The 26,476-nt window shown below is 39.8% G+C and overlaps 1 protein-coding gene across 6 annotated transcripts in view; it reads right to left on the bottom strand.

Annotated features, from left to right (window-relative positions):
- Positions 1-26,476, bottom strand: part of LOC128688956 (receptor-type guanylate cyclase Gyc76C) — a 619,662-nt gene that overhangs the window by 358,123 nt on the left and 235,063 nt on the right. For all 6 annotated transcript variants that reach the window (XR_011391737.1, XM_070083032.1, XM_070083048.1 and 3 more), the window contains 2 exons: positions 26,273-26,438; positions 20,059-20,207 (listed from right to left, as the gene is read on the bottom strand). Coding sequence is in view for 5 of the 6 variants with exons in the window: in XM_070083032.1 (XP_069939133.1) it covers positions 20,059-20,207; positions 26,273-26,438 (315 nt within the window). In the remaining variant the exon portion in view is untranslated. The remainder of the gene's footprint in view (positions 1-20,058; positions 20,208-26,272; positions 26,439-26,476) is intronic.

Here is a 26,476-nt window from a genome sequence, read left to right as displayed (position 1 = left end):
CCGACACACGCACTCCACTTTCGTACTTTGCAATTATCTCTTTCTTCATTTCAATAGTAATTAGTGCCTTTTTTCTCGAAGGCTTGGCACTAGAAGCTTTCTTGGAGCCCATGGTTACTTATTTTGCAGAAACAAGCACCAAAAAAAGTGATAATATGGAATGTACTGAATGTATCCTTAGATGCGCGCACACTGGCTGGCTTGTAAACACTGGCACACACGGTGCAGTTCAGGCCACACATGGACACGTCTCGTATGAAACGAGACGAATCGCATCGAATGTCGAGGCGAAATTTTTGCATTAAAATGCATCGTATGTCGGATTTATCGAATGTTGATGCCATCGAATGTCGGGGGTCCACTGTATAGCTGACATTATTAGAAGTCACCTTGTAGAGCATAACTTGATAAATGAATCTCAGCATGGGTTCACGAGAGGTCGTTCCTGCCTGACAAATTTACTGATGTTCTTCAATAGAACATTTGAGGCAGTAGACAGTGATAAAGAATATGATATTGTTTATTTGGATTTTAGTAGAGCCTTCAATAGAGTACCTCACAAGAGACTCTTAAGAAAAGTGGAAGCTCATGGTATAGGAGGTAACGTTCTAGCATGGATAGAGGCATGGCTTACCAATAGAAAGCAGAGAGTTTCTATTAATGGGGTCAAATATGAATGGGGATTAGTCACTAGTGGTGTTCCACAATATCAGTTTTAGGCCCTCTCTTGATGAAGGGATTATGAGTGACATGAGTAAATTTGCTGATGATACAAAGGTAGGCCGTATGATTCATTCTGAGGAGGATAGCAATGATCTCCAGGAGGATTTGGACAAATTAATATCTTGGCAGATGAAGTTCAATGTGGATAAATGTAAGGTACTAGTCCTTGGTAATGAAAATAACCTTCAAAGCTATAAACTAGGTGAAGTAGAGCTTGATCATACAGAATGTGAAAAAGACTTGGGAGTCATGGTAAGTAGAAACCTGAAGCCAAGACAGCAGTGCCTAAGTGTGCACAACAAGGCTAACAGATTACTTGGCTTTATCTCAAGAAGTATAAGTAACAGAAGTCCAAAAGTTATTTTACAGCTCTATACATCACTAGTGAGGCCTCATTTAGATTATGCTGCTCAGTTTTGGTCTCCTTACTACAGGATGGATAAGACTCATTAGAGAACATACAGAGAAGAATGACTAAAAGTATTTACTGTGTAAGGAATCTCCTGTATGAAGATAGACTTAAAGCCTTAAATCTTCACTCTCTGGAGAGACATAGAATGAGGGGAGATATCATTGAGGTGTATAAGTGGATGACGGGCATAAACAAAGGAGATATTAATAAAGTACTCAAGGTGTTGAACCAGGTAAGAACCAGAAATAATGGATTTGAGTTGGATAAATTTAGATTTAGAAAGGACATAGGTAAGTACGTACTGGTTTTCTAACAGAGTTGTGGATGATTTAGAATGACACATAAGCAAACACTATGACATATTTATTAGAAAACGTTTCGGTCCTGGGACCTTGATCACTTCTAACATACAGAGGTAGAAAGACATTATATAAAGGCAGAGAGTGAGGTGTGAGTGAAGCATGGTGACCTGAAGAATGCCATGTTGGGATGAGGATGGGTAGACAATGAGATCATGTGACTCCTGTGTTGTTGGGTTGGTCGTGCTAAGTATCATGTATGCTTCTAGGCACCATCAGTCAAGCCCACCTCAAACCCTCAGGTGACCTTCTCTCCCGAATTTCCAACCTGAATGTTAACCCTTTGACTGTCGCGGCCGTATATATACGTCTTACGAGGTACCGTGTCTGACGTACATATACTCATAAATTCTAACGGCTTCAAATCAAGCAGGAGAAAGCTGGTAGGCCCACATGTGAGAGAATGGGTCTGTGTGGTCAGTGTGCACCATACAAAAAAAATCCTGGAGCACACAGTGCATAATGAGAAAAAAAAAAACTCCGACCGTTTTTTTTAATTAAAATGCCGAATTTGTGGTCTATTTTTGTATAGTATTTATAGTTGTATTCTCGTTTTCTTGGTCTCATTTGATAGAATGGAAAACATATTATAGAAATAGAGGTGATTTTGATTGATTTTACTATAAAAAGAACCTAGAAATGGAGCTCAAAGTAGGGGAAATGTTTGATTTTTGCCAATGTTCAAAAGTAAACAAATGATGCCATTGTCCAATAAATGTCCAACTAGCCATTCTAATATGCAGTCATGAATGGGTTGATGTTATTTATACAATTATTACAGTATTGCAGTAGTCTGCGTAATAGTAAGTCTTCTATTTTTTGTTTGAATAAAAATTCAAAATAGAAAGCAAGAGTAATATCAGAGGGGCCTGGAGACGTGACTGATGAACAAAGAAAATGTTATTTTAGAGCCAGGAATGTCTGCATTGTTCATTCTGGACCTTATTTTGAAATTGTCATATTTTTTAGTTTTCGTGAAATTGGCCAAGTTGCAAATTTCTGACCACATTATTAGGTAGTTGAAATCGGTAAATGGGCAGTTTCTTGTACTCAATCGATAGAAAAAATGGAGTTCTAAAGAAATAGCTATGAGTTTGGGCGACTGGAACAATGAAATTAGCCGAAAATAGGGCTCAAAGTGGGCGAAATCGCCGATCTGTAAACAGCGCCGAGGTCGCTAACTTCGCGAGAGCATAATTCCGTCAATTTTCCATCAAATTTCGTTTTTTTGGTGTCATTACAATCGGGAAAAAATTCTCTATCATTTCATAAGAAAAAATAATTTTTTTTTTTTAAATTTTGCGACACCAGGAGACACCTCAGGATTGGGGGTTGCGACAGTCAAAGGGTTAAAAACAAAAGCATGGCTTCCTTCGATGTCACAGCCCTCTTTACCAACGTTCCTACTGGCACTGCAATTAACATTCTGAGACAGAGGCTCACTGAAAACCACGACCTCCCTTTACCTCTTCTAGATTTCAACAGTCTAGTGGATCCTTGTGTTAATTTCAACTTCTTCAAGTATCAGGACAACTGTTACACAGAGTGCTTTGGGATGGCAATGGGCAGCCCGCTCAGTGCTATGCTTGCCAACCTCTTCATGGAAAACTTAGAGACAGATAAATTCAGCACCCTCATAACCAAAACCGTTACCTGGCTAAGATATGTTGATTGTATACTGGTTTTCTATCTGAGACGTCTCAATATCCAGGCCCTTCTCAACAAGATCAATGCAGTTGAACCATCAATAAAGTTTACACTTGAACTTGAAAACGATGGCAAGCTTCCTTTCCTTGACGTTCTCTTGTGCAGATCTCCCAACAGTGACAAACTTCTCTTCAAAGTGTATAGAAAACCTACCAACAAGGACGATCTTATACACTTTTATTCACACCAAGACATCCGTACTAAAAGAGGAGTCCTCACTGGCTTATTCTTGAGAGCTCTTAGCATCTCCAGCCCTTGTTTTCTTGAAGAAGAATGTATTTACATAACACAAGCCTTTACACGTCTTCAGTTCCCATCTTTCTTCATCCGAGATTGCAGACTCAAGGCACAAGCTATCCACAACAAACCGCCCATGGAACAGCCCCATAAACAGTTCATAGTACTCCCATTTGGTGATGTTGCCACGAATACTCGCCGGGCACTTGCTATGAGTAACATCAATGTTTCCACCATAAACACATCATCTATCAAAGACCTCACTACGAAATGCAGCCCCACACCTCTAACTTCTACAGCAGGCATCTACACCATCCCCTGTGGATTCTGTCCCAATAAATATGTAGGCGAGACAGGCAGAGATCTTGCGGTCTGCCTGAATGAGCATCGAAATGCCTGTAACAGAGACAACTTAAGGTACGCCTGTGTCCTCCACAGAGACTCCACGAGACATTTGATGAACTGAAATGAGGCACAACTCGTTCTCACCGAACCAGACCTCAGACGCCAACGGTGCCTAGAAGCCTCACTAATCACCGTCTGTTTTGGGACTATGGGACCCAACACATATTGATGTATATAAGTAACAGTTACTCTGGAATACCTAATTGTATTGAACTAATGGGGGCACGACTGCTTAAATGTCAGAAGGGCAGATCACCCTTATGGCTGTAAGGCAGCTGAGTCAAGCTTGTTTTTCTCAATATAATAGGTTATACTATAGACACACAAACACACAATTTAAATAAGTAGTTTATAAAGTTGCATTTCTTTTGTAAAAGTAAAATAAGGTGTGGTAGAATTGTGGTAACTAGAGAACTGTGCTTGGCAACAGTCTTTTGTTATTTTGTTGTTTTGGTTGTGGGAGGAGCTTAGCTAGGCTCCTCCCTCTCCCTCAATCTGTTGGCTTCAAGCTGGTAGGACCTCTGGGTCCTTTTTATTTTTTGGGCATTATGTGTGCCCCAGGAGTGAGTTTTATACCTTAAGTTGTAGCCACCATACTCAGGGTGACTAAAGTGTGTCAAAACACTCGTTAGTCCAGAGATTAGTCAAGAAGAAGGGCAAATTGTTGAGATGCACCATGTGGGCTGTTCCCAGGAGAGCAGCTAAGGAGTGTGTAGACTTATGTTTTGTATATTGTATATTCTGTATATATCTATTTAGAATATAGTTCTATTTTTTATAGTAGTTTAAATAACTTGTATAGAGGGCTGGTGAAAAGATTTCAGAGACACTGAGGATGATCAATCATGAATGTAAGTGAGATTAAGACACATGTGCAACATGTTGCACATGTGTCTTAATCTCATCTTGTCGGTATTATATACCATTCGTACACATGAATGTAAGTACATATTACCCTAGACTGATAAGGCCTTTAACCCTTTGACTGTTTTGGTCGTATATATATGTCTTATGAGGTACAGTGGAACCTCAAAAATCGAACGTATCACATATCAAACGTTTAGAAAATAGGACCATTTTTTCGGACAAACTGTGTCCCTATTATCAAACGCGCCCCTATTTTCGGACCGCCGGGTACAGGACCTGTCTGCCAGCCAACTCTGTCCGCGTCTCCGCGCAGCCACCGTGAGCAGTCTAGCTTCGTTTATGCTTGAGTGAACACTAACCTGCGCTCTCATTCGTGCATTTTACGATTATTTCGTTATGTTTAGTGCTTGTGGGACTGTGAAATAAGCTGCCATGAGCCCAAAGAAACTTGCTAGTGGTACCCCTGTGGTAAAGAAAGTGAGAAACACCATAGATGTGAAGAAGGAAATAATACAGAAGTATGAGAGTGGTGTGAGACTTGTTGAGCTTGCCAGGATGTATGGGAAAAACAAGTCGACCATCGGTACTATCCTGTCAAAGAAAGAACAAATCAAGAAAGCTGAATTGTGAAAGGTGTTAATATAGGGAGTGGATGAGGTGCCTTCTACAAAGATTAAGGAGATTTGTGCCAAGTGGAATGATGTCCAAATGTTTGTGCAGAAGTACCACCCTGAGCAAGCTGAAACAAGCCATCTTTGCAACAAGTTCAGTGACAGAACCATGTCTCATCTTAGGGAAATGTTAAAGAGGCGCTAGAAACAGAGGACACTCAAGCTGGTCCTAGTGGCATTAAAAGACAGAGAAGGGAAGTAACCCCAGAGAGGGCTTTACCTGAAGTCCTCATGGAGGGGGATTCTCCTTCCAAACACTAACCCCAACTCCCTCTCTCCTCCTCCCTATCTTCCAGATGCCATCACCAATCTTCAATAAAGGTAAGTAAAAATGTTATTTTATATGTATTACTACACATAATTAAAAACTATAGTATTTGTTGTATGTAAAACTGTAATTAATCTCTATAAAATGTATTTTTTGTGTGAATATTTTTGGGTTTCTGGAACAGATTAATTATATTTCCATTATTTCTTATGGGAAATATTGCTTCGAATTTCAGACTTTTCAAATTTAGAACTAGCTCCTGGAATGGATTAAGTTCGATTTTTGAGGTTCCACGATATTGTTTTTGACGTATATAGTACAATGGACCCTCACCTAACAATATTAATTGGTACCCAAGAACGAATATCGTTAGGCGAGTTTTTAAGCATTAGCCGAGGCAAAATGTTAGTGTTAAAATGTATCGTTAGGCGAATTTAACGTTATGCGATGCGTTCGTTAGGTGAGGGTCCACTGTATACTCATAAATTCTAGCGGCTTCAAATCAAGCAGGAGAAAGCTGGTAGGCCCACATGTGAGAGAATGGGTCTGTGTGGTCAGTGTGCACCATATAAAAATAAATCCTGGAGCACACAATGCATAATGAGAAAAAAAAACTCTGACCATTTTTTTTAATTAAAATGCCGACTTTGTGGTCTATTTTCGTATAGTATTTATGGTTGTATTCTCATTTTCTTGGTCTCATTTGATAGAATGAAAAACATAGAAATAGATGTGATTTTGGTTGGTTTTCCTATAAAAAACCTGGAAATGGAGCTCAAATTAGGAGAAACGTTTGATTTTTGCTGATGTTCAAAAGTAAACAAATGATGTCATTGTCCAATAAATGTCCAAGTAGCCATTCTAATATGCAGTCATGAATGGGCTGACATTATTTGTACAACTATTACAAAATTGCATTAGTCTGCATAAGAGTAAATCTTCTATTTTTTGTTTGAATAAAAATTCAAAATAGAAAGCAAGAGTAATAGCAGAGGGGCCTGGAGATGTGACTGATGAACAAAGAAAATGTTATTTTAGAGCCAGGAATGTCTGCATTGTTCATTCTGGACCTTATTTTGAAATTGTCATATTTTTTAATTTTCGTGAAATTGGCCAAATTGCAAATTTCTGACCACATTATTGGGTAGTTGAAATTGGTAAATGGGCAGTTTCTTGTACTCAATCGATAGAACAAATGGAGTTCTAAAGAAATATTTATGAGTTTGGCCACCTAGAACAAAGGAATTAGCCAAAAATAGGGCTCAAAGTGGGTGAAATCGCCAATTCGTAATTATCGTCGAAGTCGCTAACTTCGTGAGAGCATAATTCCATTAACCCTTTGACTGTCACGGCCGTATATATACGTCTTACGAGGTACCGTGTTTGACGTATATATACTCATAAATTCTAGCGGCTTCAAATCATGAAGGAGAAAGCTGGTAGGCCCACATGTGAGAGAATGGGTCTGTGTGGTCAGTGTGCACCATATAAAAAAATCCTGGAGCACACAGTGCATAATGAGAAAAAAAAACTCCGACCATTTTCTTTAATTAAAATGCCGACTTTGTGATCTATTTTCGTATAGTATTTATGGTTGTATTCTCGTTTTCTTGGTCTCATTTGATAGAATGGAAAACATATTATAGAAATAGAGGTGATTTTGATTGATTTTACTATAAAAAGAACCTGGGAATGGAACTCAAAGTAGGGGAAATGTTTGATTTTTGCCGATGTTCAAAAGTAAACAAATGATGTCATTGTCCAATAAATGTCCAACTAGCCATTCTAATATGCAGTCATGAATGGGTTGATGTTATTTACACAATTATTACAGTATTGCAGTAGTCTGCATAATAGTAAGTCTTCTATTTTTTGTTAGAAAGCAAGAGCAATATCAGAGGGGCCTGGAGACATGACTGATGAACAAAGAAAATGTTATTTTAGAGCCAGGAATGCCTGCATTGTTCATTATGGACCTTATTTTGAAATTGTCATATTTTTTAATTTTCATGAAATTGGCCAAATTGCAAATTTCTGACCACATTATTGGGAAGTTTAAATTGGTAAATGGGCAGTTTCTTGTACTCAATTGATAGAAAAAATGGAGTTCTAAAGAAATAGCTATGAGTTTGGTCGACTGGAACAATGGAATTAGCCGAAAATAGGGCTGAAAGTGGGCGAAATCGCCGATTTGTAAATATCGCCGAGGTCGCTAACTTCGCGAGAGCGTAATTCCATCAGTTTTCCATCAAATTTCGTTTTTTTTTGGTGTCATTACAATCGGGGAAAGATTCTCTATCATTTCATAAGAAAAAAAATTTTTTTTTTTTTTTTTTAAATTTTGCGACACCAGGAGATACCTCAGGATTGGGGGGTTGCGATAGTCAAGGGGTTAAGTTTTCCATCAAATTTCGTTCTTCTGGTGTCACTACCATTGGGAAAAGATTCTCTATAATTTCATAAGAAAAAATAATTTTTTTTTTCAAATATTTTGTGACACCAGGAGGCACTTTATTATTTGGGGTTTCAACAGTCAAAGGATTAATGAAGCGTCAGTTTGTACAATTTAAAAGAATGAGGTAATATATGTTATGGGGCTATAGGACCCAACATGTATTTATAAGTAACAGTTACTCTGGAATACCTAATTATATTGAATTGATGGGGACTTTGCTCTAAATGTCATAAGGACTGATCAACCTTATGACTGAGAGGCAGCTGGGTCAAGCCTATTTTTCTCAATATAATAGGTTATACTATAGACACATAAACACAATTTAAATAAGTAGTTTATAAAGTTGTATTTCTTTTTGTAAAAGTAAAATTAAGGTAGTAGGTTGGTAGACAGAAACCACCCAGGGAAGTACTACCGTCCTGCCAGATGACTGTGAAACAAAAACCTGTAACTGTTTTGCATGATGGTAGGATTGCTGGTTTCTTTTTCTGTCTCATAAACACGCTAAGATAACAGGGATATCTTGCTACTCCTACTTACACTTTGGTCACACTTCACAGACACGCACATGCATATATATATATACATACATCTAGGTTTTTCTCCTTTTTCTAAATAGCTCTTGTTCTTTTTTATTTCTTCTATTGTCCATGGGGAAGTGGAAAAGAATCTTTCCTCCGTAAGCCATGCGTGTCGTATGAGGCGACTAAAATGCCGGGAGCAATGGGCTAGTAACCCCTTCTCCTGTATACAATTACTAAAAAAGAGAAGAAGAAAAACTTTATAAAACTGGGTTGCTTAAATGTGCGTGGATGTAGTGCGGATGACAAGAAACAGATGATTGCTGATGTTATGAATGAAAAGAAGTTGGATGTCCTGGCCCTAAGCGAAACAAAGCTGAAGGGGGTAGGAGAGTTTCAGTGGGGGGAAATAAATGGGATTAAATCTGGAGTATCTGAGAGAGTTAGAGCAAAGGAAGGGGTAGCAGTAATGTTAAATGATCAGTTATGGAAGGAGAAAAGAGAATATGAATGTGTAAATTCAAGAATTATGTGGATTAAAGTAAAGGTTGGATGCGAGAAGTGGGTCATAATAAGCGTGTATGCACCTGGAGAAGAGAGGAATGCAGAGGAGAGAGAGAGATTTTGGGAGATGTTAAGTGAATGTATAGGAGCCTTTGAACCAAGTGAGAGAGTAATTGTGGTAGGGGACTTGAATGCTAAAGTAGGAGAAACTTTTAGAGAGGGTGTGGTAGGTAAGTTTGGGGTGCCAGGTGTAAATGATAATGGGAGCCCTTTGATTGAACTTTGTATAGAAAGGGGTTTAGTTATAGGTAATACATATTTTAAGAAAAAGAGGATAAATAAGTATACACGATATGATGTAGGGCGAAATGACAGTAGTTTGTTGGATTATGTATTGGTAGATAAAAGACTGTTGAGTAGACTTCAGGATGTACATGTTTATAGAGGGGCCACAGATATATCAGATCACTTTCTAGTTGTAGCTACACTGAGAGTAAAAGGTAGATGGGATACAAGGAGAATAGAAGCATCAGGGAAGAGAGAGGTGAAGGTTTATAAACTAAAAGAGGAGGCAGTTAGGGTAAGATATAAACAGCTATTGGAGGATAGATGGGCTAATGAGAGCATAGGCAATGGGGTCGAAGAGGTATGGGGTAGGTTTAAAAATGTAGTGTTAGAGTGTTCAGCAGAAGTTTGTGGTTACAGGAAAGTGGGTGCAGGAGGGAAGAGGAGCGATTGGTGGAATGATGATGTAAAGAGAGTAGTAAGGGAGAAAAAGTTAGCATATGAGAAGTTTTTACAAAGTAGAAGTGATGCAAGGAGGGAAGAGTATATGGAGAAAAAGAGAGAAGTTAAGAGAGTGGTGAAGCAATGTAAAAAGAGAGCAAATGAGAGAGTGGGTGAGATGTTATCAACAAATTTTGTTGAAAATAAGAAAAAGTTTTGGAGTGAGATTAACAAGTTAAGAAAGCCTAGAGAACAAATGGATTTGTCAGTTAAAAATAGGAGAGGAGAGTTATTAAATGGAGAGGTAGAGGTATTGGGAAGATGGAAGGAATATTTTGAGGAATTGTTAAATGTTGATGAAGATAGGGAAGCTGTGATTTCGTGTATAGGGCAAGGAGGAATAACATCTTGTAGGAGTGAGGAAGAGCCAGTTGTGAGTGTGGGGGAAGTTCGTGAGGCAGTAGGTAAAATGAAAGGGGGTAAGGCAGCCGGGATTGATGGGATAAAGATAGAAATGTTAAAAGCAGGTGGGGATATAGTTTTGGAGTGGTTGGTGCAATTATTTAATAAATGTATGGAAGAGGGTAAGGTACCTAGGGATTGGCAGAGAGCATGCATAGTTCCTTTGTATAAAGGCAAAGGGGATAAAAGAGAGTGCAAAAATTATAGGGGGATAAGTCTGTTGAGTGTACCTGGTAAAGTGTATGGTAGAGTTATAATTGATAGAATTAATAGTAAGACTGAGAATAGGATAGCAGATGAACAAGGAGGCTTTAGGAAAGGTAGGGGGTGTGTGGACCAGGTGTTTACAGTGAAACATATAAGTGAACAGTATTTAGATAAGGCTAAAGAGGTCTTTGTGGCATTTATGGATTTGGAAAAGGCGTATGACAGGGTGGATAGGGGGGCAATGTGGCAGATGTTGCAAGTGTATGGTGTAGGAGGTAGGTTACTGAAAGCAGTGAAGAGTTTTTACGAGGATAGTGAGGCTCAAGTTAGAGTATGTAGGAAAGAGGGAAATTTTTTCCCAGTAAAAGTAGGCCTTAGACAAGGATGTGTGATGTCACCGTGGTTGTTTAATATATTTATAGATGGGGTTGTAAGAGAAGTAAATGCGAGGGTCTTGGCAAGAGGCGTGGAGTTAAAAGATAAAGAATCACACACAAAGTGGGAGTTGTCACAGCTGCTCTTTGCCGATGACACTGTGCTCTTGGGAGATTCTGAAGAGAAGTTGCAGAGATTGGTGGATGAATTTGGTAGGGTGTGCAAAAGAAGAAAATTAAAGGTGAATACAGGAAAGAGTAAGGTTATGAGGATAACAAAAAGATTAGGTGATGAAAGATTGAATATCAGATTGGAGGGAGAGAGTATGGAGGAGGTGAACGTATTCAGATATTTGGGAGTGGACGTGTCAGCGGATGGGTCTATGAAAGATGAGGTGAATCATAGAATTGATGAGGGAAAAAGAGTGAGTGGTGCACTTAGGAGTCTGTGGAGACAAAGAACTTTGTCCTTGGAGGCAAAGAGGGGAATGTATGAGAGTATAGTTTTACCAACGCTCTTATATGGGTGTGAAGCGTGGGTGATGAATGTTGCAGCGAGGAGAAGGCTGGAGGCAGTGGAGATGTCATGTCTGAGGGCAATGTGTGGTGTGAATATAATGCAGAGAATTCGTAGTTTGGAAGTTAGGAGGAGGTGCGGGATTACCAAAACTGTTGTCCAGAGGGCTGAGGAAGGGTTGTTGAGGTGGTTCGGACATGTAGAGAGAATGGAGCGAAACAGAATGACTTCAAGAGTGTATCAGTCTGTAGTGGAAGGAAGGCGGGGTAGGGGTCGGCCTAGGAAGGGTTGGAGGGAGGGGGTAAAGGAGGTTTTGTGTGCGAGGGGCTTGGACTTCCAGCAGGCATGCGTGAGCGTGTTTGATAGGAGTGAATGGAGACAAATGGTTTTTAATACTTGACGTGCTGTTGGAGTGTGAGCAAAGTAACATTTATGAAGGGATTCAGGGAAACCGGCAGGCCGGACTTGAGTCCTGGAGATGGGAAGTACAGTGCCTGCACTCTGAAGGAGGGGTGTTAATGTTGCAGTTTAAAAACTGTAGTGTAAAGCACCCTTCTGGCAAGACAGTGATGGAGTGAATGATGGTGAAAGTTTTTCTTTTTCGGGCCACCCTGCCTTGGTGGGAATCGGCCGGTGTGATAATAAAAAAAAAAAAAAAAAAAAAAAATTAAGGTGTGGTAGAATTGTGGTAACTGGAGAAGTGTGCTTGGCAACAGTCTTTTGTTTTGGTGGGAGGAGCTTAGCCAGGCTTCTCTCTCTCTCCCTCTCTGACTCTCTCTCTCTGTGGCTGACCTTCAACCTGGCAGGATCTCTGGGTCCTTCTTCTATCTTTTGGGGCATTATGTGTGCTCCAGAGGTGAGTTTTTATAATTTAAGTTTTGGCCACCATACCCATGGTGACTAAAGTGTGTCAAAACACTGGTTAGCCCAGAGTTATGTCAGGAAGAGTGAAGGACAAGAGTTGTTGCAACACACCATGTGGAGCACAGGTATGGAGTGTGTAGACTTTGTTTAGAAAATGGAGACTGTGATTGTATATTCTGTACATATCTATTGAGAATACAGTTATATTTTTATAGTAGTAGTTTACATAACCTGTGAAGAGGGCTGGTGAAAGGGTATCAGAGACACTCAAGATGATCAGCCATGATGTAAGTATTACCCCTAGACAAATAAGGCCATTAAGTAAAAGCTACCCCACACTAGAACATGTAGTGAGAACCTTACCATCCAAGAAATAAGGGAAACCAACGTAACATGGGAGCTTGACCGGGAGAGTTATTTGACTGCTAAAATAACTCAAAACATTCTTTGAACTATATGTGCTGGTATGGGGTAATAACAGTTGCATGTTTCTGGTAGAAGATTTACCAAGGTGGGTCAGTGGAAGTGTTGTTTTCATATATTAGGTTACAGGTTGTTTTTCTCCTAAGGTGGGAGAAAGGTTGAGTAACACATTTTTGTTGTGGTTATGGTAAATGCTATGTGCATAGTTTACATTCAATTTGTGTTATTTTATGTGCCTGTGGGAAAACTTTGTCCACCGATACTGTAAGAGGGAAGCAAGTGTTTAAAGATAAAAACTATGTCAGAAGATGAGTCTTTAAACTTTTTAGGCTTCAGGGAAGAAGGTAATAATTCATCAGTAAACATGCCTGTTAACAGTGAACATGAGGGATCACCTACTCCAGGTGATATGGAAATGGAGAGAATGAGACTTAAATTAGCAGTACTAGAGGCTGAAATGAAATTAATGAAAGCTAAGGAGGAAGAACGTCAAAGGTTAGGAGGCTCAGAACAAGAGCCTGAGCAGTACTTTAACATAACTAAAGCTGCAAATTTTGTCCCTAAGTTTACAGAGAGTGACCCAGATAGGTATTTTTCTTTTTTTGAGAAGACTGCTTTGGAGCAAGGATGGCCCAAACAGAAGTGGGCTACCCTAGTTCGCACACAACTTGTAGGTAAAGGATTCCAAAGAGTAGAGACTCTGGAGGGGAAAAATTTTTCTGATTATGATAAGATTAAAGAGGAAGTATTGCTTGCATACCAAATGATACCTGAGAAATATAGACAAAAGTTCAGGAATCAAAAATTTCAGGATGGGCAGACCTTAACTGAGTTTGGGAATGAGAAACTGTTCCTTTTTAAGAAATGGGTTTGTTCTAAAGGAGTTAATAAAGACTATAACAAATTAGTAGATCTGATGGTTCATGAGGAATTGTACAATACAATCCCTGTTGACCTCAGAGAATATTTGGAGGACAAAAACCCAGATAATCTTTCAGAAGCACTGGATCTAGGTGACCGATGTTTGGCTCGCAGGGAATTGGTAAGTAAAAACAGTCATGCTGCTTCTGAAAATTTCCCCACTCATTCTAAACCTTATTCCAAGTCTTATGGTCATAAAGGTAAGTGGGACAAGAATTTTCAGGAACAAATGAAGGCTGAGGTGCCCTATAAAATAGAAGGAAAAGGTAAGTCAGCTGGAGTTCAAAGTTTACCTAGACAATCAGATAATGTTTCAGGTCCTCGAGTAAACAGTACCAGTCCTACACCAAATGGTAAAAATACCTTTAAGAGTTTTATCTGTTATTACTGTAACAAAACTGGACACACTCAAAAGTTTTGCTGGTCAAGGCGGCGAGATCAGGAAAGGGAGGAACCACCCCAGAGGACTCTAACTGCAGAGATACATCCAGTTGCCTGCATTAGGTCTTCAAGGCAAGGTGAGGAGGAACCTTTGGATCTAGACCCCAGGATGTGTATATTTTCTAGTAGGTCCGCAGTTGGTTTGCAAAAGGATGTAGGCAGAGTTGAGAACATACTGTCCTTGAGAGATGGATGTAGCACCTACTCTTTGCTACGTGCTGGAGTGCTGCCAGTGTCTAAGGATACCTATACTGGGGTAGATATATTGTTGAAGGGTATTACGGGTTCAACCATAAGGACACCTGTACACAAATTATGGGTAGAATCTGCATACCAAGTTGGCTATCTCCCTGTAGGTATCTCCGATGAAATTCCCTTTGAAGGGGTCGACCTCTTATTAGGGAATAATGTTATGGGCCTGTTAGACAGTGAGGAACAACTAGTTTGGGGGAAACCAAGTCCGAAATGTTGGGAGGAAATGGCTAGGAAAACCCTGCCAGACCTTCTCCCTGATGGTTCCACCATGAGAAGTATGGCTCATGATCATGCTACCAACAGTCTTCATGATATTTCTCATGAGGATGGTGAGGGCTTAAGTTTGGTAACTCTGCTTTCTGATGTTGAACTGCAGTCAACTGAAGAAAAGGATGTTCCAGCCAGAGCTGAGCATGATTGGAGAATGGATCAGTTAAATAGTGTGAGAGAGGCTGCACCTGCTAGGGTGCAATTAATTTCTGTGCAGGAAAATGTCGCTGTTGCTGAGGAAGAGATTTTACAGTTAAATAAGTGTTTTCATTTCAGGGAGGAAACTCTTATAAAGAATTCACCTCTGTTTGCAGTATCGATGGAAGGAGAACAAGGGCTTTGTCCCCAGGTGATGTCCAAGGTTTCCAGGCATTTCTTCTGGTCTCAGCTGTGGGAGACTGTCAGAGAGCATATTGAGACCTATCATGCCTTTCAAATTATAGGGAAACCTAGTCGAAGTATTAAACCTGTTCCCCTTCAGCCGATTTCAGCACCAGGTGAACCCTTCAGCAAGCTGGTAGTGGATGTCGTTGGCCCACTCCCAAGGACCAGAATGGGAAATAATTATTTACTAACAATAATTTGCTCCACTACCAGGTACCTGGAAGCAGTCCCTCTGCATAAGATAACTGCTCATGTAGTCTTAAGGGTTTTGATGAAGTTCTTTTGTCATGTTGGTTTTCTTCAAGCAGCACAAACAGATCAAGGATCTAACTTTACCTCTAAGTCTTTTAGAAATGTTTTGAAGGGACTAAAAGTAGAGCCTCAGTGTTCAACTGTGTATCACTCTCCATCTAAAGGGGAAATAGAGAAATTACATCAAACCCTCAAGACAATGATGCAAGCCTATGGTATAGACAATACTAACAACTGGGATGAGATGATCCCTTTCTTTGTATTTGCTGAGTGGGGAAGCACTCTGGAATCTCTGAGCTATTGGCTTGGGGATGATGGTGATGCTCCCCCCTCGGAGCTTTTTCTCAGTTTCAGATACTGTTTGGCTCGTATGAGGTGGATGGTACCAGTGAACGTGCCCATCAACCAGACCAGGATGATGATGTGGGACCATAATATGGACCATGATACTCTGGAGGCTGGAGAGGAAGTGCTGATACTGGAGCCAATTCATGTGAAAATCTGTATAGCAAGTTGCTGTGAGCTGAACATGTTGTGGGGGAAGTTCCCAGGGGTTAGATATAAAACCCACACCCCCAAGCAAGAAAGGAATGAGTATAGTGTACACAGTAACCGGTCAAAGGGTTTGAAGTTGTGTCAAAAATTCAGAGAGACCAATGTTTTAATGGAATGTAAAGGGGCTGCAAAACAATAATCTGTATGAAATACCAAAAGTGTATTTAAGAAATAACATGTGTGTAAAAGATTTTGGGAAATGCATGCTTGGTTTTAATGAGAAAAATGTTGGAGAGTTGGCTCAGCCACCTTGGAACTTTATAAAAGTTGGGATGTCAGTAATGGGGAAAAGTTGAAACTCCACGAGGAAATTGTTAAGGAAGCTGAGCCAATTCAACAATTTTTGTGTGGGAAAAATCTGTATGAAAAATTGGAGATGGAGGAAGAAGTGAAATTCTTCCAACACCAGTTTGTAGTGCTTAGTGAGAGTCAGTGGGCATTCCCATGCTTCATGGTTCCCAAATTAGATGGCACCCTGGGCATAAACACTGACTACCACAGAGTACGTTTAACAACTAAGGTTTACAGAATTAGAAAGATTGATACTTATGCACTAAAAGATGCAAACATTTTAAATAAGCTAAAACATGGAAGATGTGATTTCCATGGTCTGTGTTCAAGCACCATTTTAATGTGTGTAATGCAAATTGTGTTCATTGTGTGTTTAAAATTTGTGTGTGAGATGGAACGTGATGGTATCTGTGTAAACTTAATGTATCCAACCTGGGTGCAAAGAGATGTCTTTGGTGTTGTTGTTGCACTGCGAGAGGTTGCAGAACTGTTACTATCAATGAGCAACCTTCTAAATTTAAATGTCAACATTTTACCACAGGAAAGAATTTTCATTTTGGGGCTGGCTATTCAGCATTTGTACATGTCTCAGGATCTCTTCATCCTGTTCCTGTGTATAGTGACTAAAATCAGACTCTTAGAATGGGCTTTGTTCCTACAGCCTTTTAATTTGAAAGTCAAATATATAAAAGGCTCAGAGAATGTGGTTGCTGATGCTCTCTCTAGATGTTTCATGTAGATGCATGGTGCGTACTTTGTACATAGTGTTTGTCTTGTGCTGACCTTGTTGTTTTTGCAGTGGTGAACTCTCAGCGAGCCTGAGTACTCTCTACCAGCCATCTGACTGTGAAGGGGTCGAGTCAGAGCCAAAAGTGTGACGAGGGTCAGGGTGTACGTAAATGTGAGTTGAGGCAGTGGTTGACAACCTTCGGTAACATGAGACGTTCAGGAAGGTATGTTGTGTCTTGGTGTGCTCTATATACAAAACGGCCCGACGGTTTGCCTTTGTGGTCCCCTGGACCCCTCCATGTTCTATGACAGCCTCCTCTTCATAAGTTTGGAGGATCTGTGTGGAGTGGGACCTCGGAAGATGGGCTTGAGTGCCTGACCATGTTAAGGATCGTGAGTGTTGACTGGAAGTCTCACTGTTTGGTTCGGCCACCAAGTGAGAGACACCTTGACATGTTTTGTGAAGTTTCCTGCCTGGTGTACACCTGACTGCTCTGGGTTTGGCTCTACTCTCGTCTCCTGATCAGGAAGATGCCACCCTGGAATACCAGTTGCTTGCTGGATTACCGCAGCAGAGGCACAGGCCTGTTGGTGCGGGCTTTCACAGTGGACATTATGTGCAATTCTTGCATTGTAATGTGTGTTGTTTAAAAGCCACTAAAATTGTAAACAGTTACACCCTTGAGTATATGGGTATGGTTAAAATGCTTTTATAAAAAATTCTGCAATCTGTTGTAAATAACAGTAAAGTGAAGAGTAGTTATGGTGCTAGGAAATATGTAGCATTTCTAGTAGTCTTGTTTACCGCCTTCAGACTTAAGCAATATACTTTTTACTAGCCGTATCCTGAGGGACACGGCTAGCTTTTGTGAGACTTCGTCTGGAGGTGGGGGTGTTATGGGGCTATAGGACCCAACATGTATTTATAAGTAACAGTTACTCTGGAATACCTAATTATATTGAATTGATGGGGACTTTGCTCTAAATGTCATAAGGACTGATCAACCTTATGACTGAGAGGCAGCTGGGTCAAGCCTATTTTTCTCAATATAATAGGTTATACTATAGACACATAAACACAATTTAAATAAGTAGTTTATAAAGTTGTATTTCTTTTTGTAAAAGTAAAATTAAGGTGTGGGAGAATTGTGGTAACTGGAGAAGTGTGCTTGGCAACAGTCTTTTGTTTTGGTGGGAGGAGCTTAGCCAGGCTTCTCTCTCTCTCCCTCTCTGACTCTCTCTCTCTGTGGCTGACCTTCAACCTGGCAGGATCTCTGGGTCCTTCTTCTATCTTTTGGGGCATTATGTGTGCTCCAGAGGTGAGTTTTTATAATTTAAGTTTTGGCCACCATACCCATGGTGACTAAAGTGTGTCAAAACACTGGTTAGCCCAGAGTTATGTCAGGAAGAGTGAAGGACAAGAGTTGTTGCAACACACCATGTGGAGCACAGGTATGGAGTGTGTAGACTTTGTTTTGAAAATGGAGACTGTGATTGTATATCTATTGTATATCTATTGAGAATACAGTTATATTTTTATAGTAGTAGTTTACATAACCTGTGAAGAGGGCTGGTGAAAGGGTATCAGAGACACTCAAGATGATCAGCCATGATGTAAGTATTACCCCTAGACAAATAAGGCCATTAAGTAAAAGCTACCCCACACTAGAACATGTAGTGAGAACCTTACCATCCAAGAAATAAGGGAAACCAACGTAACAATATACAAGTTTGTGTAATGAATAATCAAGGATGTCATCTCAGTGACTTACTGACTGACTAACTTACTTGATTGACTGACTGACTTACTTGACTGACTTGAATGGCTTAATGACATGAATGACTTATTGACTGACTGATTTACTGACTGACTTATTGACTTAAAGCTAGACTTTTTCACTGAAAAGAACCATGACAACTTTAGAAGCAGTGCTCTGAAACAGTGTCTAGAGCAGCTGATGACTTATCATCAGCTGTATAACATATTGCAGGGTAAAATAGCCCAGAAATCCATTACAGAATTTATGCACACTCCAGTACAACCATTGACTTCAGTACCAGAATCTCTACCATCCACAAACCAGAACCTCTACCATCAACAAACACCAGCACCCACAATTTAAAGTAAGAAATACTATTATTTCTGTTGCATTTGTAGTATTAGACAGTAAAAACAACTTAATACATCACAGCAATAAACAACAATTATATATTCACTTTTATTTTTGTAAGCTCTGGAGGTCTAAAAAAAAAAAGTTGTTTGGCTTTTTTTGGGAACCCCAGGAACATAACCTTATTTTTCCCATAAATTCTTCAGTTTATCTAACACCGATTTACCTAACACGGATTTTTCAGGAACATGACTACCATGTAATATAACGGTCTACTGTATATTATATGTGGGTGGGGTGGTCATCCCTACCACACCTGACCTCTTACAATAAATACTACTCACCTCTCCCCCTACATTAAGACTATAGTATTTTAAGATAATTAACCCCAAACGTATATATACGTTTTCTTTGTCATTCATTCAACATTGCCACGATAAGCCTGAGTCGCCTAGACATGAGAGAATGGTTGTGTGCACTCACTGTGCACCACATTAAAATAATTGGGGATGCCTGGGTACCATATGCTCTTTTTTCCTATTAAAAAACTATTTTTCCTCAAAAAAATTTGGGGCGCTACGCGAGTGAACGTATATATATGTTTGGACCATTTAGGGATTAATGAGTGTACTGTGTGTGTATTTTACTTTTTACTGTTTTTTAATGCCTAGTTCTACTTAATATATGTTATTGTACATTTGTTATCTGGCATTTATATCGTTTATAAGTGGAAAAAATGGTGTTCACCTTTCTGGCGATGTCTGCTTTCCAGCAGTAGCCTGGAACCTAACCTGCCATGTAAGTGGGGCCCTACTATATACAAAAGTAATTTAACTGGGATAGCAAATTACATCTTAATGGGATGGAGTAGCATAAGGTATTTATATCCTCCTCTATCACACAGGGCTCACAACGGGTCATAAATGTGCCTTACAAATATATCTCAAATCTATCCAATTTCAGCATATATAAGCACTGGCTCGGCAATAGAGCTATAGATGAGCAGAAATGCCGAGTGGCATCATTAAAGCTCGTAGACTGCATAGCTTTAAAACTAAACCAAACAATGGTACGAATGAGAATGAATGGGTGTGAGAAAGACTTACCTAACATGGGCCAACAGGCATCCTGTCTAAAGAGCACTCACCTCACTATAATAATCACTGATATTATAAAGGCATTTTGAGCACTGATAAAGATCCAGGCTTGAATTTGGGCAGTCAGAAAAATAGTAGACACTGTATTTGCCTTCACTTGATGCATTTACATTCATGGTCATGTTGTATCCCAGAAGGCCTGAAATGATGTAGAACATATATAATCAGCACACAAGGTTTATTTGTAGTCCATATGTAAGAGGAAGTGCTAAAAAAATTGTTAAACTTGAGCAAGTCCAATCTGGAACTTATGGCTTATATTCAGCCTGAATGGTACATTTGTGTCCCTCAATATCTTATGTAAGACAAAAATTTCAACTATCACTGACTTGTGACAATTAACCCCTAAACTGTCCAAACGTAGATCTACGTTTGTACTGCTTGCACTCCAAATGTAAATCTATATTTTATTTTTCCTATCTCCAAATTTGACATGATTGGCCTGAGATCTCAGCCTGGTCAGTATAGAATGGGTCTAAACACTCAGTATGAGCAGTATTAAAAAAAGTCTGGGACCACCTTGTACTTTGTGGGAGCACCAGTTCAATTGAATGCCAGCTAGAGCAAATAGCATGGTAAACACCAGGGATTCACTGATGTCATGTCATATTAACACTCCCCTTTTAAGGGAAAGTGACGCTGACCCAGAGTTTTGTGGCTATGAGATGGATGTGGCCACAAGTGGTCGAGGAAATATCAAAAACCTCGATAATAACCCATATGCAAAATTTATGCAACATCCTTTCATTTCTGATACCACTTGTAGTGTCATCCTGCCAGAATGTCCTATAACCTAAGCCATAAGTAATGAGAAATGATTTTGGAACATGTGTAATATGTATTCAGCAGGCTGGCCAGATGGGTGGCCGGCCGCCCGGCTGGGTGGCCAGCTGGCCAGCCTGCTGAATACATATTACACGTTCCAAAATTGTTTCTCATTACAGCACCCCGGTATAATGCTGTGATGAAAATCAAAGGCCTACCATAGAGGGGGGTCTTTTTTCTTCAGTGCATTATGCCGGGTAGCAGTTGTTAGCATGACGTCATGGCCTGCCACCACACTCCACAGTTAATCCTCAGTGCTCATGTGGCTGCCATAGTGAGAGGAAGTGCTGCACTTTAGTCTCTCATCCACCCCCATCTTTTGTCAAGTGTTCCCTTTGGTTTTGGGGCTATACATGTTTGATTATGGGTAAAAGGAAGTCTTTAACACCTGAAACTATGGCTCATATCAAAGGGCTTCACAAAGCTGGGCACCATACGAAAGAAACAGTGGAGAATGTTGGTGTGTGTGTGTGCTCAGTGAGGAACTGGGTGCAGCATTTCAAGGCTGGTGGTGGTGGTGTCGAGTTATTGTCTGCTTAACCTTGGCCTGGCCCCTCGAAGAAGACATCTGTTCGTACCTTAACTGTCTTAAAGAAGCAGTTAGAGAGCACACCTAAGATATCTGCTAGAGAATTGAAAGAAAAGAACCCACATCTTCTCTCAGAGGTGTCTGTAAAAGCTGTTAACAGATGTATGTCAGAACTGGGCTACAGTAGTCACCGCCAGGTTAAGAAACTGATCCTCTCCAAGCCACGGAAGAAACATAGGCTGGATTATGCAGAGAAATATCTTCACTGGAATCCTCAACAGTGGCCTGAAGCACTATGGAGTGATGAAGCAATCTTCACCAGCACCTGTAAACGTGGGGTACATGTATACAGGTCCAGAGGTAGTGACCCGCTAGACCAACGCTACAACTGTGGGACCACCAAACATCCAGACTCGCTCATGGTTTCGGGGTGTTTCAATGCTCAGAGTGTTGGTGAACTCATTGTGCTTCCCAAAAACCAGTATATGAACCAGTATAATTATCTAGGGTTATTGTGTGACAATTTACCTGAGGTGTTAGACAAGTGTGGGGCTACGGTTTTTATGCAGGATAGTGCACCGTGTCATACCGCCAAATCTGTAGTTCAGTGGCTTAAGGACTGTGAAGTGAGGTTCTTTAATGACTGGACAGGCAATTCCCCAGACCTAAACCCTACTGAGAACCTCTGGTCAATAGTGAAACAAAGTTTACTGGGCAAGGATATCAGTTCCATTCCGTGGCTGGAGGCTGCTTTACATGAGGCATGGAGTAACATACCTCCCCAAACTGTCAAGAATTTGACTCATCAATAATTTGTGTAAGAGTCTTCCTACATGGCTGAGGGACATGATTAAGCATAAAGGATGCAGCACCAAGTATTTAAACCTCAGTAAGTGTGCAAATATATATATTATAATCTTTCATGGTATGTGCTTGTGTTTTGGTATATGTGTGGGTGGAGGGGTGGCATAATGCCGTGACTAATGCTGTATGTTTGATGTGGGAATGAAATTTAAGATTACTTGCCATGGGTTCTAACCCCACCCATACCATGGTTTGTCTACACTACATTATACAACAAAATTATGACTTTATCACAAAAGTCCAATTATCAAGAGCAAAACAGGTGAGCTCTACAGGGAGAATGCCAAGTGAATAACAAGGTTGAGTCTGTACCATGTTTGGTAGCCTGCTTCATGGGAAGTGCAAGGGAGAAGGGCAAGTGATTAACAAGCTTGAGTGAAAACTGAGACACATGTGCAACATCTGGGTATTTTTATTGTAGACGTTTTACCACCCAGTGGCTTTATCAATACAGATTCTAGGACATAATTTGAAGACAGTAGAACTATATACAAAAGATGAGGTAATCAGTCCCTCAGCCTTGGAGTTAGTGTTCACTGTGTTCACAGGCTGAGGGACTGATTACCTCATCTTTTGTATATAGTTCTACTGTCTTCAAATTATGTCCTAGAATCTGTATTGATAATGCCACTGGATGGTGAAATGTCTACAATAAAGATACCCAGATGTTGCACAAGTGTCTCAATTTTCATCTTGTCGGTATTGTATACCATTCTTGTCCAACAACCTTGAGTCTGTACCATGTTTAGTAGCCCGCTTCATGGGAAGTATGAGGGAGAAGGGCAAGTAAATAACAAGGTTGAGTCTGTACCATGGTTAGTAACCCACTTCATGGGAAGTATGAAGGAGAAGAGCAAGTGAATAACAAGCTTAAGTCCATACCATTTTAGTAGCCCACTTCATGGGAAGTATGAGGTTACTAAGGGAAAAGTTTAGTAATGATAGTTTGTCAGTAATATGAGCAGAAGGCAATGTATAATCTGGCAGGAAATTGAAGGGAAAGGGAAAGAAACATATGTCTATGATGGTATACTGGAATTTCACAAGTTCTGATTAATTTATTTAAATATTTCATAATTTGTACAGAAAGCCTACATATAAAATCCTTAATTCTTAACCACTGGAAATTATCTCAACATTTTGATTTTTTTTTTTTTTTTTTTTTTTTTGTTTATTTTTTTTTTTGTTTTTTTTTTTTTTTTTTTTTTTTTTTTTTTTTTTTGCAAAAGCACCATAGTAAAATTAATGAAAAAAATATGAACTTATTAATACCTTAATATAAAACACAACATAATTTAAAAAAAAAAATTATTATTTTTTTTTTTTTGCAGCACATGGTTATGCAAAGCATTTTGGGCAGACTAAAACTGCTGTAGAACTTAATACAGTGGACCCTCAACCAATGATATTAATCTGTTCCAGAGAGCTTATCTTTAGGCGAATTTATCGTTAGCCGATTTAATTTTCCCCATAAGAAATAATGGAAATCCAATTAATCCGTTCCAGACAGCCAAAAGTCTGAAAAAAAAAAAATTCATATGAAATATACATTTTCCTACACAGAAAAACAAGGATACACACACAATAAATACTAAATGAAGAATAAATGACACTTACCTTTATTTAACAATATTGATGAGTGATGAGACACTGTTTTTCTTGAACACTCTGGGATTTTCAGAGTGATACATGAGTAAAGGCTTCACTTTGCAGTCCCAACTAGCATTACAACAAAAGATGAGAGTTAGCCTGTCTTTCATAGGCTTGTGTCTTGGGAGTGCCTTTTCCTCCTGAGTAATGTAGGTCCTGTTTGGCATTTTCTTCCAGAACAGGCCTGTTTCATCACAATTGAACACTTGTTGGGGTTGGAATTTTTCAGCTTCACCATGCCTTATCACACTGTGTATGCCATTACAATTCTTAAATCTCTCAAACCATCCTTTGTTGGTCTTAAATTCACCAATATGAGAACTAGTTCCAGGCATTTTTTCCTGTTCACCTGGGTGTTAGTCAACTGGTGTGGGTCGCATCCTGGGGGACATGATTAAGGATCCCAATGGAAATAAGTTAGACAGTCCTCGATGACGCATTGACTTTCTTGAGTTATTCTGGGTGGCTAACCCTCTGGGGTTAATTGTCTCTTGGTAACTGTTTCTCATAAAGCCAAACCAACAACACTCTCTCCACAACTTCGAGTAGCTCTGCTGACAGTGGTGCAGCAGCAGCAGCAGCAGCTGACCATGGTACAGCAGCAGCTGATGGTGGTGCAGCAACAACAGCAGTTGACCATAGTACAGCAGCAGCTGACGGTGGTGCAGCAACAGCAGCAGCTGACCGTGGTACAGTAGCAGCTGATGGTGGTGCAGCAACAGCTGACCATGGTATGATAGTATTTTGACAGTATTTCTCACCCTTTTTACCACAGGGTTGGCACTAGAAGCTTTCTTTGGACCCATGGTGGCTTATTTAGCAGTTACAAGCACTAAAAACAATGGAATACAGTGGTCCCTCGTTTTTCGTAATTAATAAGTTCCTGGAGCCGTTACTATAAACGAAATTTACGATTTGCGAATCAATTTTCCCCATAAGAAATAATGTAAATACAATTAATCCGTTCCTGACACCCAGAAGTATTAAAACAAAAAAATTTTTTACATGAAATATACATATAGTACATAAACAATACAATGGGAAATGATGAAACATTAACAGCATAACACTTATCTTTATTGGAGGTTCTTCTTAGTGTATGGGAGACTGGAAGAGGAGAGAGATTGGAATGTTTACAGTTTGGAAAGGGAATCCCCTTCCAGCAGCACCTCAGGTACCAATTGCTTCTCTGGGGTTGCTTCTCTTCTCTGTTTCTTAATGCCACTAGGACCACCTTGAGAGTCACTCTAGTCCTGTCTCGCAAAGTAACTGTGGAGAGAGCTCTGTTTCTGGCGTCTCTTTAACACTTCCCGAAAATGGCCCAAGACTTTGTCACTGTACATATTTCTCACCTTCTTTACCACAGGCTTGGCACTAGGAGCTTTCTTTGGAGCCATGGTAGCTTATTTAGTAATTGCAAGCACTAAAATGAGTGGAATATTATGAAATATTTCGTAGGAGCACTTGAGGGGACCTTCACTCACTGGTAAACAATGCCAGACTGGCTGGGTAGGGAGACCGCCCCAGCTCACACCGTGCATACGTGTCCCGGACGAACTACTATTCACGAGTCAACCTATGAAAAGCGAGTCCATGTTTATACGAAAATACCCCTATGATTGGCGAAATTTACGATTGCCGAGAACTACGAAAAGCGAGGGACCACTGTAATACAAAATATATCGCATGTATGCGTGAAACTGTCTGCTCTGGCTTGTAAACAATGGCACACTAGCTCAAGCCAGGGCAGCTGAGGTGCGCTCAGCCTGGACGGACAGGCCGACACGTTTGGGACGAATGTTGTTAGTCAAGTTTTTCATCATTGGTTGGGCCAAAATTTTTACGCTAAAATGCTTCATTAGGTGATTTTTTCATTAGACGATGCCTTTGTTGGTCGGGGGTCCACTGTAGTAATAAATGTAATTTAAATTTCAAGTGATAATTTTGCATATACTGTAAATAAAATAATACTGGAAATATGATAAGGCAGTAATACAATGTAATGTTATTAATATTAGGACTAAATAATGACCACACATTAAATGCATGAATATGAATGCTGATAAGAGTTAACATAAGCAGGTTGCACTGGATATACTGGACATATAAAGTCATTCATATAGAGCTTACATCAAATTCAGGAGGTGTTCTTTAATAACAGTTTTGAAGCTGGTGGTAGAAAGAGAGCTCTTCAAATCTTCTTTCAGAGATTTTACTCCTATTAAGTGATACACATGGAATATCCAAGAGGTTTGAAGCTACTCTGAAATTAAGCATTTAAAGTAGTCTGATAAAAAAAAATACATAATTACAGTACAAAGGATATTCATACTTACTTAGATATGTCATGTTTTTGAGATGATTCTTAATCTTGGCACCATCCCTGGCAATGTCCTCAACAGAAAAGTTCTTGGGATTTTGGGCATTGTAGAGCTCCGACACTGCACGTGCATACAACTGCACTGAGTCATATAGGTAGGACGACGGCAGATATGGAACGTGCTGCCCAAGAGATACTGTCAGGTGATGCTTTATCATTC

The sequence above is a fragment of the Cherax quadricarinatus genome, chromosome 1, assembly GCF_038502225.1.
Source record: "Cherax quadricarinatus isolate ZL_2023a chromosome 1, ASM3850222v1, whole genome shotgun sequence".
Classification (NCBI taxonomy): domain Eukaryota; kingdom Metazoa; phylum Arthropoda; class Malacostraca; order Decapoda; family Parastacidae; genus Cherax; species Cherax quadricarinatus.
The sequence above is the reverse complement of the archived record's forward strand: the minus strand, read 5'-3'. Positions and strand labels throughout refer to the sequence as shown.